The following is a 20,186-nucleotide window of genomic DNA, read 5'->3' on the forward strand; positions in this document are numbered from 1 at the left end:
GCTCAATTTGGACACGAAAGCAGAGCTTTATACGCCAAAGAGCTATATCTAACTGCAGACAGAACTGTTTCGGCCTTCAGGGCCCCATCAGTCCAGTGCTGATCATCGTCTGATGATCGCCCAGAGCGTTAAACTCGAGTAACTAGTAATAATTTCCTTCTTTCGCGTTTGTATTTTGCTCTGCACATTTCTGCATCGAGCACTCCAAGGATAAGTGAAACAACTTTATTTCTTATTTATTCGTTTTAAATATATATATATAACTGCAGACAGTACCGTTTCGGCCAACTGTTAAGTTGTAGTTAAAAGTGGGCTCCCCTTTTTTAATACTTGCCGCATTGCTTCTTTGCAATTGGTTACGCCACTCATATTAACATATTTAGTATTCTTATCTCTTAGTTTTTAGGGTTTTTTTCTTGTATTTTGTCCATTGCTTTCTTTGTAATTAGGTTTTTTGTTATCTTTTTATTAGCACCAGTTCATTAGTCGTTATCTGTAATTGCATAATCATTAGCACTTCGATCCTATTTAATGCTCTTTTTTATTTCAAAAGTTGTAAATAACTGAAGAAGGTCTCTGACCGAAACGTTTTTTATTAAAATTTTTTATATTTTTTACGTCAGAAGTTGTCCATCCTCGCAATTTTTTAAACTTTCTATATATATATATATATACATAAGTATATAAGTCGTTAGTAGAACTCTCAGGCCAACAAAGGTGCACAGCGCGGTCAAAGACCTTCTTCAGTTATTTTTAAAATTTTTTTTATTTTTCTCACGTCAGAAGTTGTCCATCCTCGCATTTTTTTTAAGCTTTGTATCTATCTATCCATATATATATATATATATATATAAATTCTTGAACTTGATTTGAATGTATTTCAAAGAGCGCTCCCCTGACTCTTAGAGGAGTATTGATAATTATAACAAACTGGTTCAAGACTTCAGAGGTAGTTCATCTTTTTAATACGACAGCTCTGTTTCGTATGGTCGAAAATATGACCACACTCATCAGGTAATTCGATATATATTTAGTATAATTTCAGAGCTGAACAAAGAGTTTCCAGCAATCTGATTGGTCGAGCGGTTCCTTATATGACGCTATATAAACCGCTCCTCGCGGTTTATATAAAATGTTAAGCTAAAATGTTAATAAATGTTACTAAAATGTTATGATTTTAGAAATTTCTCTGTTGTTCAGCTCTGAAATTATACTAAAACAATTATTCGCCTCAGGTTCGGTGAATATTGTCGAATAATCCCCTCGACTTCGTCTTGGGGATTATTCGACGATATTCACCGAACCTGAGGCGAATAATTGTTAAATATACAATTTTTCGCCCAAGGCGAGGTGAATATCGACGAATAATCCCCGAGATTATTCGTCGAATAATCCCCGAGATTACAAGGCTAGATTTACCTCTTTTTAATCTTGAGTTTTTACATCGGTCTTTTTCATATTTAGCTAGTAAACTTTGGAATGCGCTACCCCCTAAACTCAGAGAATCTCAAGATATTGTTTCATTCAAGCGTTCTCTTAAAGCCCACATGGCTTAGCGGTAGTGATTGTAAATATCGTTATTGTTAATATTGTTCATATTGTAACTTTTTATTGATAGCTCTTGTCTATGATCTTCGATCCTGTTTTTAGTTATTTAATAGATCTACTTATTATTTGTATTCTTACAGAAATTATGTTTTATTTCTAATTGTACATACACGTACACGTTTTAACGAGAACTTCTGTACTCCTAGGTGTCACGTGTTTAAATAAAGGATTGATTGATTGATTGTTTGATGAGACGAAGTCGAGGGGATTATTCGACAATATTCATCGAACCTGAGGCGAATAATTGTTTTAGTATAATTTCAGAGTTGAACAACAGAAATTTCCCAAATCATAACATTTTAGTAACAGTTATTAACATTTTATTTTAACATTTTATATAAACCGCGTGGAGCGGTTTATAGAGCGTCATATAAGGAACCGCTCGACCAATCAGATTGGTGGAAACTCTTTGCTCAGCTCTGAAATTATATTAAATATATATATTTATATGTCGTCAGCTCGAACGAGGAGATCTAACTTTCTTTTTTTCTGTTTTGTTACCAGCGGTGAGGTGATGGACTCTCTAAACGAACCAACCCGAAAAGTTGGAAGAGTTCTGATATTAAATCCGTGACAATTGACATCGTCTTGAATGGCTTAATCGATTACTTGCGTATAAAATCCAACCAGCGCCAAACATCTGTGCAGGATTCGTTTCGTGTGAATAAGTTAGAAAATGTTTTTTGTGTCGGTAAATACTACTGCCACATGAAAACAAACTCTGACATAACACTAAGATTAATGACATCTGTCCTGATAGTGTATGACAATCAGGTTTTTAAAGACGAAATAATTTGGATATATCAACAAAGTTGAAATGGTAAATTGGCCACCGTAACGATTACAAAAGCCGACTTTTCGAGCGTTAGTCCTTCGTCGGAGCGAAAGACGAGGTGTATTGTCATAGTTTGCATACACATGTATAGTGTAAACACTTAATGATAACTGCAGAACTTGAAAAAGCGGCGGATATAATTGAACCGCTTAAGTGTTGACATATGATTACTTAATTCAGCGTTGCTCTTACGCCTCATAACGGCAAAACGAATATACTAAAAAGTTACTTGACGCGGTAATTTGTTACAAACTGAGTCGAAGATATTTGAGAATTAAAATTAAAAAGGAAACTTAGAGCTGGACCCCCTTGAAATGCACTTTGGCACCGTTGCACCGACATAGATTTTATGTGGGTTCAGTTGATAGAAATTAAACATTTATTAGGTAAAACAGCCTGGCTTTCGAATCGATAACGGCACGCGCGTCCATATTTGCTAGTCGATACCTCATCTTTTCTTGAACTTTTTTTTCATGAAGCATCTAGGAAGTAATGCCGTTCCTGCTGGACGGGATGATAGTAGACCGCAGATAACCTTGCAAAAACCTGCGGCATGTTTGACAGGTTGGAAAGTCAAACGACAAGAAGAGCCAGGTCGCCACCCGAACCAGGACCGCTCAGTCTGGACTGCGGAGCCGAAAATTCCAGAATAATGCATTTCTATTTGACTATCTTGTTTGACTCCCCTTAGGTTTTAGAAGGATAAAACTATTTCCAGGCTGAGCAAGATTTAACTACACTACGTTCAAACGATACGTCTGCACTATGAGAACATCCTTGAACCGATCTAATGACAAAATGAAAACTTTCATCAAAAGTTGATATTAAAACTGAATGAGAATTGAAAAACTTAGTCTTAGAAAACCGGATATTAAATTTTTCAAAGCTGGGTGCCTATGTTGCACGTAGTGTTAAAATCCTCAGGCACATAAAATTTTTTTCCAAAAATAGCAAAAATATGTTAGATCATTAGGCCAAGATAAAAGGAAAGTTTAAACAATATGGACCCACTCCTTATAGACTTAGATTCAAAATTCGTTTTTTTGGCGCTTGCAAAAATTCTAAACTAAGACGAGTCAAACAGCAACTTATGAGACAACTCTTAGCTCACATAAACTGCGCAGATGAGTTCATGACATCGTTCTTCTTAAGTTGAAACTTACCAGCTTCAAACATCTGTGAGGGTTTTTCTTTTTTTTTTAATGTGTATGCATGAATGGGATGTTTTTCAGAGTGTGTGTTGGTTGATGCAACTGCAGCAGAACAACACATTGACGGATAAAGTGAAATAGTAGGGAGTCAGGTAATTTTAATTTTTTTGTTTTGTTTTCATATTTAAACAGAAATTAGAAAAGTCCTTTTAGTCGCCCCTTGGAAAGAAGAAAAACTTCAAAAACAATGAAACATGCGGATATCTCTAATATGCGTGAGCAAGTGATTGTTCAGTTAATCCTGTTGGTGCTTAAATATGAATTTAAGGTGCAATTGTCTCATAGCTGAAGCCAATTTACCTCGCACTGGCCACAATGACTAATACAACCAATTACAACATGAACATTTCAAATGCTCTACTTCATCCACAAAAAGGCATAATCAAGTAGGAAAGGGCGCACGAGGAAAGAAACATAATGTTGTTAAAATTATCCCAGCTGTAAGACATCTTTGAATTATCGAATTGAAAAGCACAGAGAAGAAACTTCAGAATTAACAATTTGATATTAGAGAATTTAGCAGGATACTAAAACAAGCACCGAGAAAATAACTACTGGCTATTGTCATGATCAATGAACTGTGTCGAGGAAACCTAAGGAAGATCTAACGGGGTCCTTTGAACTGCTCGTTTGTTTTCTATGCCCTGAACATATTGCAATGTTCAAAAAATTTCTTTTTTTCGCTTTTTCGTGAGCCGAGCATTCTCGAACAAGTCGGTAAACATGGTTCGCTTCGAAAAACATTTCTTGTCCGTCTAAATATTGATTGATGTATAGAAAGCCAAAGGCTACTTTTAGCATCACATTAAAAAGTGCCTGCTCATCAAAACAAATTCTTCCTTTCCGATGAGCATTTATAGTTGATTTTATTAAGAGATGCATAAAAAAACTACCCTTTTCCTTACACCTAAAATATGTTATAGGGGCAACTGAATTCTTCTTGAACCAGATAAGCTTGTGTCGAAACGAGTACATGAAAGCCGACTATTTGAGTATTCATACAAGTCAATTAAAAAAAAAAGGAAATATAAAAACCCCTAACAGTGCAAGTTTTTCTTTTTATCTTAGGATTCATTTGATTTTAAACTGTTCGATTTTTCTTGTGGCGACATAATCAATTTATCACTTAGCCTCACCTCGAACAAAATTAATTCTGGCGACAAAACAAAATGATACGGAGAAACAATAGCAGGAATTGTAACTTATGTGCTGATATCTTGATGTATGCACTTTTTAATTCCTCTAACGATAGATTCGGTTTTGCCAGTGAATGTACGTAGGTCCTTCGAGAGTGGACTTACTTTAACAAGCCAATTAATAAAACTAATCAAATATTTTGCTCTTCAGGAGAGATGCTGTCCATTGAGAGTTTATGGACTATAACTGTCGTTCTTCGTAAGTATTGTTTTTAATTTTAGTTTACATATGTGCACAGTTAATGAATGAATTATTTTGGAGCAGTTGGGTCGTTCCGTTAGTAATCCCGAGGATTGGAAGAAGTGCAACAGTTATGTTACCTACGGACCTGACGAGCAAAAAAGACATGAGTCAGATTTTTCAAAAGTGTAGATGAACATGACTGCAAATACATGAAAAAGGAACATTTGTTTCAGGTCCGTTCATTAAAAAAAAAAAAAAAAAGAAAAAAACAATAACCAAAAAACAATTATCGTCTTTCGCCGCTCATTTTAAGCGAACACCAACAGTAACTTGATCTAAACGGATTTCAGATCAACAGTAAATAAATAAATGTTATTTTAAAGGGGTTATTCATAAGTACATGTGCACTTATGGGGGTGTTTAACTTGCTACAGTTCCATGGATTTCTGGAGTGTATCTCCGAATTGATTTCCCTTCGTATGAAGAAACTCAACAACAACTTCTTCGAGTGCCAAAAGGGCAATATGTGGAAACACGGCTCCGAATACATAGATACCTCGGTCCACCTGGATTACCATGCGCTGATGAGGAATATTTTGAGATACGCGATGGTCATAATCAGTCTGCCAATCTTCTTGGTGTATATTGTGGATATCGTGTTACTGCCATCCGAAGATCCAGTGGGCAAAGTTTGTGGTTAAACTTTACCCATCCGGATAGGTACTATTATTCTTCTGGCTCCTACTATAGTGGCAAGGCACTGATTGAGACAGGTAAGTTGCGATAGGTTTGAATTTTGTTCCTTGTTGACTGGTTTAAGGCGGTCTCAATGGGGTGATGGCTTTTACGGCAAACAATTAAACTTTGGCCATTTTACGTATAACAGTTAATTTCTTTCCGTTACGTTTAACAGAAGTGTCAAAAATGAATTTCAGTTATTCTAAAAAATTGATAATTAATTTTCATTGATCTGAAACACATTAATGACCAGTGGTTTAGTTCTTAGATGAATTCTAAAAAAAAAAAAAAAAAAAAAAAAATTCATAAACGAAGTAAGTTATGATATTGTAGGAGTTTTGATGAACACTGATACATTGCATACTACTCCAACAGACTTCAAGGACCTAAGCCAAATGTTTTTGCTTTTGGTACCAGGAAAAAACGCGTAACCTCGGGACCGCATTAGCCACAAGGCAAGAAACTAACCGTCTAAGATTTCAATCCTTTCAAAATGACACATCGTGGATAGGAAATGGAAAATTTTTGCAGCAAACAGTTACCTCCATTGAGACCCTTGTTCAATGAAGCGATTCTTTTCCCTATTTAGCTGAACCAAATCTAAACCTCGTATCAGAGACTCAGTTTGTCCTGTTAAACCATTCTTCATCTTTGTGGTGCCCGTCAGAAGGTGGACCAGCTCCATACATTGTGTGGAGAAAAAATGGAGTTATTGTACAAAACAGCACGAGTGTGAGATACCGGCTCACCATTACTGATAAAGAAAATGATTCAAACTACAGCTGCGAGGTGAACGCCCATGGTAGGATGGACCAGAAAAAGATCAGTCTTGATATTGAGAGTAAGTTTGTAGAGTTATATTTTTGGTTCAAGCGTGTTTCTGTCATGATAGTGATTCTCACTGGTATTTTAAAGATAACTGAACAATTGTTCCGGTGAGCGCTTGATCATTAACATTAACGCCGTCCGTTGAGACGGCCGAACAAAACACTGCTAGCTAGAATTAACTGATTAATATTCGAATCGATTGTGTCAGCGGCAGTTGTTGTTCAGCAGTCGAAGAGGTCGGACGAAACACAGTACGTTTAGTGTCTGTGTTTTTGAAGTTGAATTTGTAATAGTTGAAGAATTTATCGTCGAGACAGCAACTGTCATGATATTTCGTTCAAACTCGACTGATTTGAAACAGATAAAGAAGTTATGGCAATTAAGAAGCAACACATCACAAATAAATTTCACCTTTCTATCAACACCTCTCAAACAGAAAGATGTGGTTTTGCTTTTTAGGGGGGAGGGGTGAGGGGCGGGTTGGAGAGCAGAGAAGCGAAACATTTCTTCCTATTAAGGAAGGCGGTGTGTAATTGTTGTGAAACTTCCTGAATCAAAAAAGTTAGTGCATGCGCAAGTTTAAAGTTTTGTCGCGCTGTAAAAGTGAAAGGGCATGACTAAGTTTCTCATACCTACTGGTGAAAAAACCAAAAATTCCCTTTTTTTACTTGAAACAGCTTCATAATTACGGTAATTTGGAGTTGTTGATAATTCCGTTTACTTCCGGAATTTCAACGCGCACTTCAAAGAGTTTTGACAAATGTAAACATTCTAAGTACAAGTGAGTGAATTTACGAGTGAAAGTATTCATTAGCTATTAATTCTAGGCAGAGACGATGAAAACTGTTCAGACTAGGATATTTTTAAATGCGATTAAAAGGTTCTTGTAACAGGTTTTACAGCTCTGTGTAACGTGTGAAATGTCTCGAGCTGTTTTTCTGTGGTTATTGTTGTTCCTTGATAGGATGCCCAGAACCTTGCCAATGCACTGTTCTGGAGGGTAACATGGAGGGCTTTATATCTGTTGATTGTGAAGGAAAACAGCTGCATTCAGTTCCACAGAACATACCAAGAGCCACAATAAAACTGTAAGTGTTTTAGGTAAAACTTTAGAAGTTTGTCAGCTTCGGGGAAGGGAGGAGGGATGGGTGGGGAGGGGGATGGGTGGGGAGGAGGGATGGTGGGGAGGAGGGATGGGTGGGGAGGGGGATGGGTGGGGAGGAGGGATGGGTGGGGAGGAGGGATGGGTGGGGAGGAGGGATGGGTGGGGAGGAGGAATGGGTGGGGAGGGGGATGGGTGGGGAGGGGGATGAGTGGGGAGGGGGATGGGTGGGGAGGGGGATGGGTGGGGAGGAGGGATGGGTGGGGGAGGGGGGTTGGGTGGGAGAGGAAGAAAAAAGCTTTCCGGCAAATTTTTAGCGTAAATGCGCTGGAGGGCATGAACGAATGGAAAATTTTTGTACTTGCACTTTTGTGATCAGCTTTAAATAGCAAACAGTAATGTATTGACTGCATGACAGCCTCTAAGCTAACACTCCAAAATCTACATAGGTGTTACCACATACATTTCTTTTACGATAAAGAGAACACCAGCAGGTATTAAATAAATGATGGTTAAATATCATCATTAAGTTTCATTTTAAGCATATAAAAGTAGTCTAGATGCCCTTTATCTGTCCAACACATAACTTTTCTGTACAAGGCAAGTGTTTTTACTTTTCTGCGACAGTGTTTTTAATCGTTAAGACAGGTAAAGAGGGTCTGAATGGGTTCAACCGCTAGCCCTAAAAAGGCCATACAAAATAGGCTGTTAGGCGTAGAAATTGACAAATTTTAAAAGTTAGTCATAAAAAGAGTTAACCGTAAAAATATTTGTTTTGATTACCAAAGAAGGAAATCAATCATTAGCTGTAAAATATTCAAAATTTTAGCCGTTCGCCGTAAAAGCCATCGCCTCAGCGAGACCCCCGGTAAATGACTTGATATGTTGATTTGCTCCTTAGGGACCTGTCCAATAACAAGTTTCAGAGCTTACCCACTGGATTTTTCCAGAATATCAGCAAACTGCAGAGTCTGTAAGCAGAATACTTCTTAGACTTTCTTTCAAGTCATTTGTTGTTTTAGAGACAAAATTTATCGTGACTTTGGATACAACTGAAAAACGACACCACTTGAGATAATCTGAAGTGACCAACGTCTTATATATACGCTGAAGAGAACATTTCTAGTAGGTAGTAAAGATAACTTATGGAAACATCGCTTCGTAGGTGAATCTTTCAGATGGGAAAGAAGCCTTGTGTGGTGTAATTAAAATTAAAGTTGATATTTTTGTGGCTCATATACATTCGTTCTCAAATATATACGTTTCTATAGTTTTTTTTTTTTCATGATAAGACTTTCCGCCGTTTTAATACACAGCTTGCCTAGCTTGTGAGCAATGATAAAGAGCAGATCTTAAGTTAAGATTGGCTACCCACGCGGGCAAAAGAGGGCCCATCTTGCCCACTCGGGATTGCCCGCTTTGATCCCGCCTAAAAGAAATGTGAACTTTTGGACATTTTTTGGCGATGGAAACACATCTGGCTCTCTCTCCCGGCTCTCGAAATATACAAGTCATTCTTAATTCTTACTAAAGCAAATCTTTTTGCTGTATAATAAATCCTTCATTGTCCAAGCTTGTTCGGTCACGATGGCTAGATATTAGCTCCATTCTTTTTTCGGGCTTTTATGGACCTCGACTTTGTTTCTGTCTATAAAAAGAAAAAAAAAACAGCTTCGCCAATATCCAGCATCCTGACCTCACGCTTGGTCAATAACGCATATTTACCAGCGCAAGGTTCATATCTGTGAGTTTTTTGTAACCGCGGAGACAATCACTAATCTTTAGGCCTTAAGGGCTTTAGTTTTTTTACTACACGGTCATAAGTGCATTCCACTATCACGCATAGAGGGTGTTGTCAACTTTCAAGGTTAAGAAAATACAACCAGATGAGAATATAGGCGCGTAGCTTTTCAATAATAGTCATTATTTGCAGTTGGATTTGTTGCCGAAATTTCTGAAGCTTGTTGGACGAAGCAATTTCACTGAGGATACTTTGAAGTGCCTGTATTATTAGTGCAGTTATGATGAGTGCAGAGGCATGAGAAATTGAAAACAGTGTGAAGGTGGCTGATCACAGTTTTTGATACCTGTGTTTCTTTCGTAATTTTCTCTGAAACCCTTGATCTCTCGGTCGCCAAAACTAGCAGCAAGTAAGTTAACAACACCAACTTTGGTTTTTTGATAGTTAAGCTGACGTATGTGCTGTTGCCATGGCGACATGACTAAATATAAACAGGCCTTTAAAATCGGTTTTGTTTATTTGTAGAAAATCTAGTCATTAGAGTTTCTTTATAATTTGCATGTTACGACCTTGTAACGATACTCACAAGTTAACACCATTGTGCTCACAATTTAACAGAGAGATCTTTATTTATCCCTTGTTGAAGATTCACTCGATTATCCAGAGTTTCATCTGCTGAAAATCAATATTTTTCGGTACTCCTGTTACTTATTTCCTAAAATATTTTTGTGCCAAATTTCGTGAAATTCTAACGAGTGGTTCTCAAGAAATAGGCATATTTCCGAGAAAGCAATTTTCTATTCAATCACAATTTTTTGACTTACTACGCATGCACTCCATTTAACTGGGTTCTTTCGAAAGCTGAGAATTGCTGGGTTCTTTGCACCGTTAACTTTTCTAACATATCTTTGTGATAAAATATTAAGGCGTTCAATACACTGCGCCAACTATTAGAGAAAAATAGCACAGATAGCGCGGGCACGTGTCGCGTAAATAATATTATGACCGCTCTATTGACGGCATGTTTGTTTCTTCTAGCAATCCTTGTGGGTGCCCTGAATTGCATCAGCAAAAGCGCGTGCGAAAACTGTGTTCGGGCACCTTAAGAAGACGTTACCGAACTTGTGCGGGCGCGACTCGCGCGCGCGTGCTTTGAGATCATGTAAGTTAAAATGTCGTCAAAAAATCACGCGGAGATTTTTGTTGTTGACGTGTGCAAGTTTCTTTTAGAGGAGTTGAAAGTTTTGAGTTTTTGGAGTGGCAACTTGTTTGGTGATCATTGGTATTTGCCGTGTTTACCGTGAGTTTACCGTTTACCGTGTTACGAATAGACGTGTTTGTTTAATTTCTGTTTCGCTTCCTAACATTTTTGGCGACCACGATAGGAGAAAGGTATGAGCTGTTATTTTTTTGAGGTTTCGTTTGCGAGTTGACTTTTGGAATTGAGCGCTGTGGCTTCCGAATCCGAGGATAGCGATTTCACCGGAGTCACCGACCAAAACGAGAAAACTGGACCGAGTGGCGTCGACAAATAGAAGCAAAGGGACGTTCTGTCGATACAGATTAAGAGAAGGAAACTTACCGGAAAGACAGAAGTGACAAAACTTAGACATGAGTTGGAAAGACTATACGTAAAAGATTCCGAAATAAGGTGTGATTGAACAGCTGTGGGCAGCCCTATGAGAGGACGCACAAGAAATAAATTTTAGAAGAACTGACCGCGTTCTATGTCGAAGTAGAAGACGAAGCTGGGAAAAAAGAAGCGTTTGAGGAGTCCTAAACGGTCGAAATAGAGGTACTAAAAACAATTGAAACGAGAAAGAATGTGATCAAAGTCAGTGCGTCCAAAACCGGCGGTAAATATAAACCGACTGTTAGGCGAGAACACAGCGGATCGCTACGAGCAATCGGCCAGAGAAGATCAGCTGAACGAAAGTCACGGCAGAGACGACAACCGAAACCGATATTTGAAGCCGTTAGCAGTTCCGACGTTGAATGGTGACAAAAGAAAGTTTGAAGATGTTTGGGCCCTTTTTACAAGTCTCGTAGACGAGTCAATGGAGCCAGTACATTTGAAAATGGCAAGGCTACGACAATGCCCTACAGGGAACGATTTGGAAGCCATCCGGGGTCTTGGAGTCACCGCCCACGAATACGAGGAAGCGAAAAAAATATTAAAGACGAAGTATGGAGGTACGCGCCGGCCTCTGCGAGCCTACTTGGATCAACTAGAACAAGCACTGCTGATAAGAGCCAACGATATCCACGCGCTTGAGAAGTTTGCTGACCTTGTTAGAATCAGTGGCAAAGTTACAGGCCGAAGAAAGAGACGGTGAGTTACGAGATGGAACTCTTCACAGCCTGCTGGTAAAAAAAGTTGCCTGATCGTCAGCTAGAGAATTACAGTCGCTGGTTAAAGGAATGCGCCAGACAAAGATCATTCATAGCATTCAAAGACTGGTTGAAAGTCTAAGTCAGATTCGGAACAGATGCAGCGGTGAACGGGATTAAGTCGAAAGTGTAAAGTTTATCAAATGGAAACTACGTCCATTTTGGAATAAATGTTCTTGTTGCTGTTCCGACAACCCTGCGTTCTGTTTAGACTACAAGTCACCTGCCTCTCAAAAATCGAACTCGTAACATTGGGGGCCTGTGCCGGAGAGTGGAATTCAAGGAACTGTTTTTGCTTACCCATAACCAGGAAAGGATCACAACTTGGAAGGAAGTATTTGTGTTGTGAAAACAAGTCGTAACAAGTGGAAGAACCTCGGAATTTTTAACACCGTGAAATGGAAAAATTTATTCAACTGGGTAAAGAGTTTGGACTGGAAGGAGAAAAGCTACTTGAATTTGTGCGTGAACAAGAGGAAAAAGAAGAGAAGTCTCAGATACTAGAAGTGGAAAGAAGGAGGGAAGAAGAGGAGAAAGAAGAAAAGCGTAGACAGTTAGAAGAGGAGAAAGAAGAAAGACGTAGACAATTAGGAGTTGAAAGAAGGAGGGAAGAAGAGGAGAAAGAAGAAAAACGTGGACAGTTAGAAGAGGAAAAGGAAGAGAAACGTAGACAATTGGAAGAGGAAAAAGAAGAGAAACGTCGAATACTTGAGGAACATAGAAGGAGAGAAGACGAAGAAAGAGAAACAAGACGGCAAGAACGAGAGTTGAGGAAATTAGAAATGGAGGCTGAAATCATGGGACAGAAAGAGGCTGCTGAGGCTGTCAAGTGAGAGCACGAATTAGAGCTTGCGCGTTTAGGACATCTCGATGATCATCCCCGCGACTTGGAGGATCGAGCTAAGGCACCTGAACTCCCCTTGTTTGTGGATGGTAAAGACGATTGAGACGCATACTTGCAAAGGGTTCAGAGATTTGCAGACATAGCCAAGTGGCACAAAACTGGATGGGCATCTAGGCTCAGTGCTCTGTTGTCCGGACGAGCACTTGAAGTGTACTCACGCCTATCTGAAGAAGCAGCTGGAGGTTACGATAAAGTTAAAATTGCGTTGATGAAGAGTTATGATCTTACAGAAGATGGCTATCGTCGCAAATTTAGGGCATCTAAACCTGAGGTTGACGAAAGTCCGGAACAGTTTATGGTGCGACTGGAGAGATACCTGTTGCGGTGGCTGGAGCTTTCAGAGACCGGGCGAACCTTTGAAGGCCTAAAGGACTTAATAGTGAAACAACAGTTTATCGATTCCTATCCTAAAGATTTGGCCATTCACCTACGAGAGAGGGCTCCTGAAACTCTAGCAAAGATTGCGAAGGTCGCTGACCAGTACTTGGAGGCTCATGGTAAACATTTGTTTAGCCCAGCGAGCAGAAAGCCGGCAGTAGAGCCTGAGAGAGACGAAATAAAGAGTACAAAGTTTAATCCAATAGCTCTCCAGTGCTTTAAGTGCAACTCCCGAGGGTATAAGGTTTTCAACTGCCCAACCATGACCAAAAAGTGTTTTCTGTGTGGCAAGCAGGGACACGAAACTAGGATCTGTCGATCAGGTGGGCGGAGATCAGGAGGACAAAATAAGGATGGTAACTCTGTACAACGCAGTCAAATGAGCGCCAGTTGCCTAGTGCAGCCGCTTGATCATGAGAATAAACCCACGGTAGAAGAAGTCAAGTCCTGTATTCAAGATGACAAGCTGCTGTAAGCCTGTGGAAAGAAGATCCCGTTGTTAAGTAGTGCCTGTGTTGAGCCGTTGACCGGAGTGAGAAGTAAAATGTCTGTTGTCAAAGGCAGAGTTGGAGAGAAGCCCGTTGATGTCCTGAGAGAAACTGGCTGTAGTGGAGTAGTGGTAAAGAGGGATCTTGCGTCTGAGGATCAGTTGACTGGCGACTTTAATGCTAGTTGCTTATCGACAATACAGCGAGGAAAGTGCCTATTGCAAAGATTGATGTTGATACCCCTTATCTCAAGGGCCAAGTGGAAGCGCAGTGTCTCCCTGATGCTGTCTATGACTTGACTATTGGTAATGTACCAGGCGTTAGAGCTGCTGACGACCCACACCCAAGCTGGCGAGATCACGTGCAAGAAGCGTATGCTGTAACCACAAGAAGTCAAGCTAAAGGGGCTGGAGAACGCGTCTCACTAACGGTACCGGATACCAATGAGGGTTCCGTTATAGATAGAGAAAAGCTTAAGCAAATGCAATGTGATGATGAGTGTTAACAAAGATATTGGGAGAAAGATGATGTAGTTGTGAGAGGCCAGGCTGAGAATACATTTGAAGTGGAAGGTGGAGTTCTGTACCTTGTCTACAAGCACCCTTATGTGAATGGAGGCAAACCTCTGAAGCAAGTCATGGTTCTTGCGCAGTTGAGAAATCGAATAATGGAACTAGCTCACGGATCGATAATGGGAGGTCACATGGGAATAAAGAAAACGGCGGATAAGATTTAAAGCGCATTCTTTTGGCCAGGTATTCAAGGGGACGTGTCTCGTTATTGCAAGTCCTGCGATGTATGTCAGAAGACAGTTGACAAGGGTTCTGCACGGAAGGTTCCCCTGGAGGAGATGCCATTAATTGACAGGCCATTTAAGAGAGTAGCAATCGACCTGGCTGGACCTATTGGTCCCCCGAGTGAAGACGGTCATAGATATATATTGACATTGGTTGACTTTACAACCCGTTACCCTGAGGCTGTTCCGCTCAAGAACATTGATACTGAGTCTGTGGCAGAAGCGTTGGTGGACATGTTTAGTCATTTGGGAGTGCCCGAAGAGATCCTGAGTGGTCTTGGTACACAATTCGTATCTGAGTGTATAAAAGAAGTGACGCGGCTTTTGAGCATTAAAAAGCTTACTACGACTCCTTATCATCCTATGTGTAATGGTCTGACGGAAAAGTTTAATGGGGCCATGAAGAGCATGCTAAAGAGATTGTGCAGCGAACAGCAAAGACAGTGGCACCATTACATCATCCCGTTATTACTCGCATATCGTGAAGTTCCCCAGGAGTCTACAGGTTTTTCACCGTTTGAGTTATTGTATGGGAGAGCTGTCAGAGGACCGATGTTTATTCTTAAAGAACTATGGACGAAAGAGTTGGAGGAACCTTAGGTAAAGAAAAGCTATCAGTATGTGTTTGAGCTACGCGAGAAGCTCGAAGATACCCTCAAACATGCGCACATCGAGCTTCAGAAAGCCCAACACAAAAGCAAGCATTACTACGACCACAAAGCTAAAGTCAGGAGGTTTGTACCTGGAGACAAAGTGTTAGTGCCGCTACCGACTGACCATAACAAGCTTCTAATGCAGTGGAAAGGCCCATTTTAGGTCAGTGCTGTAGTGGGTCTTAACGATTATAAAGTGAGGGTCTAAGGAAAAGAAAGAGTTTACCATGTTAACCTGCTGAAAAAGTATTTTGAGCGAGAGGATTCTATACACTCAGGAGCGGTGGGTGTTGAAATGGAAACTACCAATAGTGACAAGGAACATGTCAAGTAAGAGGCAGAAGAAGTTGATCCCGTAGACGATGTCGATTTTCTGGAGATTGGTGGTTATGTATATGAGCACGATCCTTCGCAGTAAAGCACTATTTGAGCAATAGTGAAAATCAGACCTGAAAAAAATTTCAGGCCTGTACGGGATTCGAACCACTGACCTCTGCGATACTAGTGCAGCGCTCTTACCAATTGAGCTAACAAGCCAACTGAGAGCAGGCCATCAAATTAGCTCAATTGGTAAGAGCGCTGCACTAGTATCGCAGAGGTCAGTGGTTCGAATCCCGTACAGGCCTGAAATTTTTTTCAGGTCTGATTTTCACTATTGCTCAAATAGTGCTTTACTGCGAAGGATCGTGTTCATATACGTCTCATAACCGCAGTTCACACATATGTTTCATATGTTTGTTGTTGTTTGATTTATCATCTACGGGTTTATGTCGAATTAATTTGATGGCCTGCTCTCAGTTGGCTTGTTAGCTCAATTGGTAAGAGCGCTGCACTAGTATCGCAGAGGTCAGTGGTTCGAATCCCGTACAGGCCTGAAATTTTTTTTTTCAGGTCTGATTTTCACTATTGCTCAAATAGTGCTTTACTGCGAAGGATCGTGCTCATATACGTCTCATAACCGCAGTTCACACCTATGTTTCATATGTTTGTTGTTGTTTGATTTATCATCTACGGGTTTATGTCGAATTAATTTGATGGCCTGCTCTCAGTTGGCTTGTTAGCTCAATTGGTAAGAGCGCTGCACTAGTATCGCAGAGGTCAGTGGTTCGAATCCCGTACAGGCCTGAAATTTTTTTCAGGTCTGATTTTCACTATTGCTCAAATAGTGCTTTACTGCGAAGGATCGTGCTCATATACGTCTCATAACCGCAGTTCACACCTATGTTTCATATGTTTGTTGTTGTTTGATTTATCATCTACGGGTTTATGTCGAATTAATTTGATGGCCTGCTCTCAGTTGGCTTGTTAGCTCAATTGGTAAGAGCGCTGCACTAGTATCGCAGAGGTCAGTGGTTCGAATCCCGTACAGGCCTGAAATTTTTTTCAGGTCTGATTTTCACTATTGCTCAAATAGTGCTTTACTGCGAAGGATCGTGCTCATATACGTCTCATAACCGCAGTTCACACATATGTTTCATATGTTTGTTGTTGTTTGATTTATCATCTACGGGTTTATGTCGAATTAATTTGATGGCCTGCTCTCAGTTGGCTTGTTAGCTCAATTGGTAAGAGCGCTGCACTAGTATCGCAGAGGTCAGTGGTTCGAATCCCGTACAGGCCTGAAATTTTTTTCAGGTCTGATTTTCACTATTGCTCAAATAGTGCTTTACTGCGAAGGATCGTGCTCATATACGTCTCATAACCGCAGTTCACACATATGTTTCATATGTTTGTTGTTGATTGGTGGTTATGTCGTTAAAGAGTCAGTCAATGATTTGGCCATAGGAGAAAACCTTTCTCATGAGCAAAGAGCAGAGTTTGTGGATCTCGCGAATCAATTTCAAAGTTTGTTTGCAGAAGCCCCAGGCACAACAAGTTTGGCTCAGCATCATATTAAACTTACGTCTGACCAACCACTTAGATCAAGACCGTACCCAGTACCGTATAGCTTGAGAGAATCACTGAAGAAGGATATTATGGATATGATGAAGATGGGAGTCATGAGAGAATCAAGTTCGCCCTACGCTTCGCCTGTCATGGTTGTTAAAAAAAAAGACAACACAAATCGGATTGCGTGGACTACCGGAAGTTGAACAAGTTAACCGTGTTTGACCCAGAATCTATGCCGACTGCCGAACATTTGTTCCAGAAGTTGAATGGTGACAAGTATTTTACCAGAATTGATTTGAGCCAGGGCTATTGGCAAATCCCTATACCCGAGGAGGATATACCGAACACTGCTTTTGTGACACCTGACTGATCGTATGAATTCCTGACGATGCCTTTTGGTATGATGAACTCGGCAGCAACATTAAAGAGAGCCATGAAGAAGCCACTGTATAGACTGGACAATGTCGAATTTTTACTGCGACGACGTTCTGGTTCATACCCGCACGTGAGAAGAACGCATTAAGGCGCTTCGAGAGTTGTTTACACGATTAGTAGAAGCTGGAATGACAATAAGACCGACCAAATGTCTTTTCGGAGTTAACACTATTGATTTTCTTGGTCATGGTCTAGAGGAAGGTTTAATTGGTCTTCACGTAGACAACGGAACAAAGATTAGAGATGCTCCAAGACCAACTATAAAGAAGCAGATAAGATCGCTCATGGGTTTGGCCGGATATTACAGAGATTTTATCCCCAACTTCGCGGCATTAGCAGCCACGCTGTCAGACCTCACGCGTAAAGGCCAACCTAGCAAAGTTGAATAGGGCGAGGCACAAGAGAAAGCCTATCTCAGTATTAAGGCCTTCCTTACAAGGGAACCAATCCTGCGGTTACCAGATCCTGGGAGAACCTACTTCTTGAGGACTGACGCTTCCGACGATGGCATCGGCGCTGTTTTAATGCAAGAACATGATGGCAAAGTATTTCCCGTTTGCTAGGGAAGTAACAAATTGTCAAGTGCGGAGAGAAATTATTCGGCCATCGAGAAGGAGTGTTTAGCCATTGTGTGGGGATTAAAAAGGTTTCACCTCTATTTGTATGGAGTTCCCTTTGTGCCACAAACCGATCACGAGCCACTGAAGTACACGAACAGTGCGAAGTTTACTAATGGGCGTCTAATGTGTTGGGCTGTTTCTTCAGAGTTATAATTTCAGAGTAGAGGATATAAAGGGATCTGAGAACGTGGGAGCAGATTATCTGAGCAGAGTACAGGAATAAGTTAAGAGACAGAGAACTACCTCCTCATTTGGTACTATTTAACTAATTTTTCGTTGTAAGTAGAAATTTAAGAAATTTCTTCTTACGAGGGGGTTATGTTACGAAAAATAGTGTTGCGTTACATGCATGACTTTCTGGAAACTTTACGAAAGGTCATGATTTTGTTTATTTTAATACATGATGTAATCGATCCCAAAAGCGATATATTTTGTAGTGTTACTATAATTAGACCTTTTTTAGAAAGTTCTAGAATTTTATCGCGTAAGTATATAAGTAGGATAGGTTAGGCGAAGTTTTAACTAAGTTTTCACAAGCGAAGAGAGTTAGCCGTGATCAGCCAGAGATGAAAAACTCGTTGAAGAAAGAAGACATGAATGCCTATGCAACCCTTATGACGTGTAACCTCTAGAAGGGAACCGCACCGAAACACAACAACGCAGTGGAAGAGTGGAGACTAGATCCGAAACGGTTTTCCAGTTGGACGCAGTTGGTTCGAGTACACGTGAGAGTGAGAAGAGCAGCTAAAACCGTGGCCCCCAAAATATTTTTCTCACCTTGCCTTACACGTGTTAAATTTTTCACAAATTTTAAAAAAATTTGTCACAAATTTTTCACAACTTTGCCTGTTCCTGTTCGTAAGTCCGGCCAAGCCTTTACGGTGATCAGCCCCTGTAACTTTGGCTTATAAATACAGGCGTTTAGTCCTACTTGTAAAACTCCCTGACGAAGTCTACGACAGTTAGACGAAACGCGTAGGAAAATACAAGAAGTTTTATAACTACTGTTCGCAGAAGTGCTGCTCACTAGTCTATAATTAAAAAATTGTTTAACAAATTTGAATCCATCTCAAAGGTAGCTCAGAAAGTTAAGACATGAGGTACTTGTTTACTACTGAGTTGATCAAATGGACTTTCACTCCATGAAAATCTGAATTCGCAAAAAGAATTTGTTCATTGTAAACGGTAGGCGAAGTATCGAATTCTACTACAAATGCCCTTTAGGTAGGTTTCTACGTTTTAATTCCGTTCAATTTAATCATTTTAACCGTAAATTTCACAGTAGAAAGTGAAGAAATTGAATGTGTAAAAGCTGTTTAAATTTCTCTTTTCACTTAAGTTTTTTTGAAGAAAAAAGACCAGATATACGCGCGCCATGCCATGACCTATGCCGAATAACGTTATGTACGTCGGTTTGGAAAGAAGCCTTGATTCACATTTCGTTATCTACTCGTTACATTCATCATGAGAAATTGAAAGAAATGAAACATGTGCAAGAGGAAATCAGTAACTCGTACGAGAATTCTAAGTTAAGGATTTTTTCTGAGTTTTTTGATGAACTTTATATATAGGAAACCGGATCACAAAAAGCCTCAAGCAAACTGTAAACTGTATTATTGTCACTGGGCTAACTTCGTTATACTGTGAAATACTAAACTTTTTAAAGTGAGTTATACTCTCAGTAAATAGTTTTCTTTTGATATTTCTCCGGCGGCAAGATACCTTCAACTTAATGCCAACATATGCTAGTGGATGTCACAAAATTGAGCATTTTGGGTACGGAAAGCATTTAAAATTTGACTGGTGCGCAGAGTTTATAGATCATTGGATCACTCTACGATGGAATGAACTAATGATTTTTTGATGTAGCTCATACTTTAAGAACGTGACAATTTACATGTATGACTTTCTGAGTCGCATTCCGAACGATTTACTGCACTAACGCCATTAGCAGCTCCTTCTACTTGATCTCTTTGGGGAAAAACTGTCGTTTGCTTTTTCGGTCTCGTGCGTCGGGAAAATTGAGAGAGGTCTTGTGATCTCCAGTTAAATGATAGCTCTTCAATATGATGTCTTTACGTTCAAGCTGCACAGAGAATTTTATAAGACATTTGAATCTGATCGAGGAATATCTTTTGTGTCAAGCCAATCAAGCTTGAAAAACGAGAACCAAGGGCACTTTTTACCA

At 39.9% G+C, this 20,186-nt stretch overlaps 1 protein-coding gene and 1 pseudogene across 2 annotated transcripts in view; both read left to right on the forward strand.

The window, feature by feature from the left end:
* Positions 1–3,593: 3,593 nt before the first annotated feature.
* Positions 3,594–20,186, forward strand: part of LOC148718457 (uncharacterized) — a 36,802-nt gene continuing 20,209 nt past the window's right edge. For both annotated transcript variants that reach the window (XM_088741712.1, XM_088741713.1), the window contains exons 1-6: positions 3,594–3,746; positions 5,002–5,049; positions 5,469–5,807; positions 6,362–6,613; positions 7,565–7,688; positions 8,604–8,675. In XM_088741712.1, the coding sequence (XP_088597838.1) occupies positions 5,007–5,049; positions 5,469–5,807; positions 6,362–6,613; positions 7,565–7,688; positions 8,604–8,675 (830 nt within the window). In that variant the 5' untranslated portion in view covers positions 3,594–3,746; positions 5,002–5,006. The remainder of the gene's footprint in view (positions 3,747–5,001; positions 5,050–5,468; positions 5,808–6,361; positions 6,614–7,564; positions 7,689–8,603; positions 8,676–20,186) is intronic.
* LOC148718458 (uncharacterized) lies at positions 10,681–14,109 on the forward strand (annotated as a pseudogene).

This window comes from Stylophora pistillata, chromosome 12 (genome assembly GCF_964205215.1).
Source record: "Stylophora pistillata chromosome 12, jaStyPist1.2, whole genome shotgun sequence".
NCBI lineage: Eukaryota > Metazoa > Cnidaria > Anthozoa > Scleractinia > Pocilloporidae > Stylophora > Stylophora pistillata.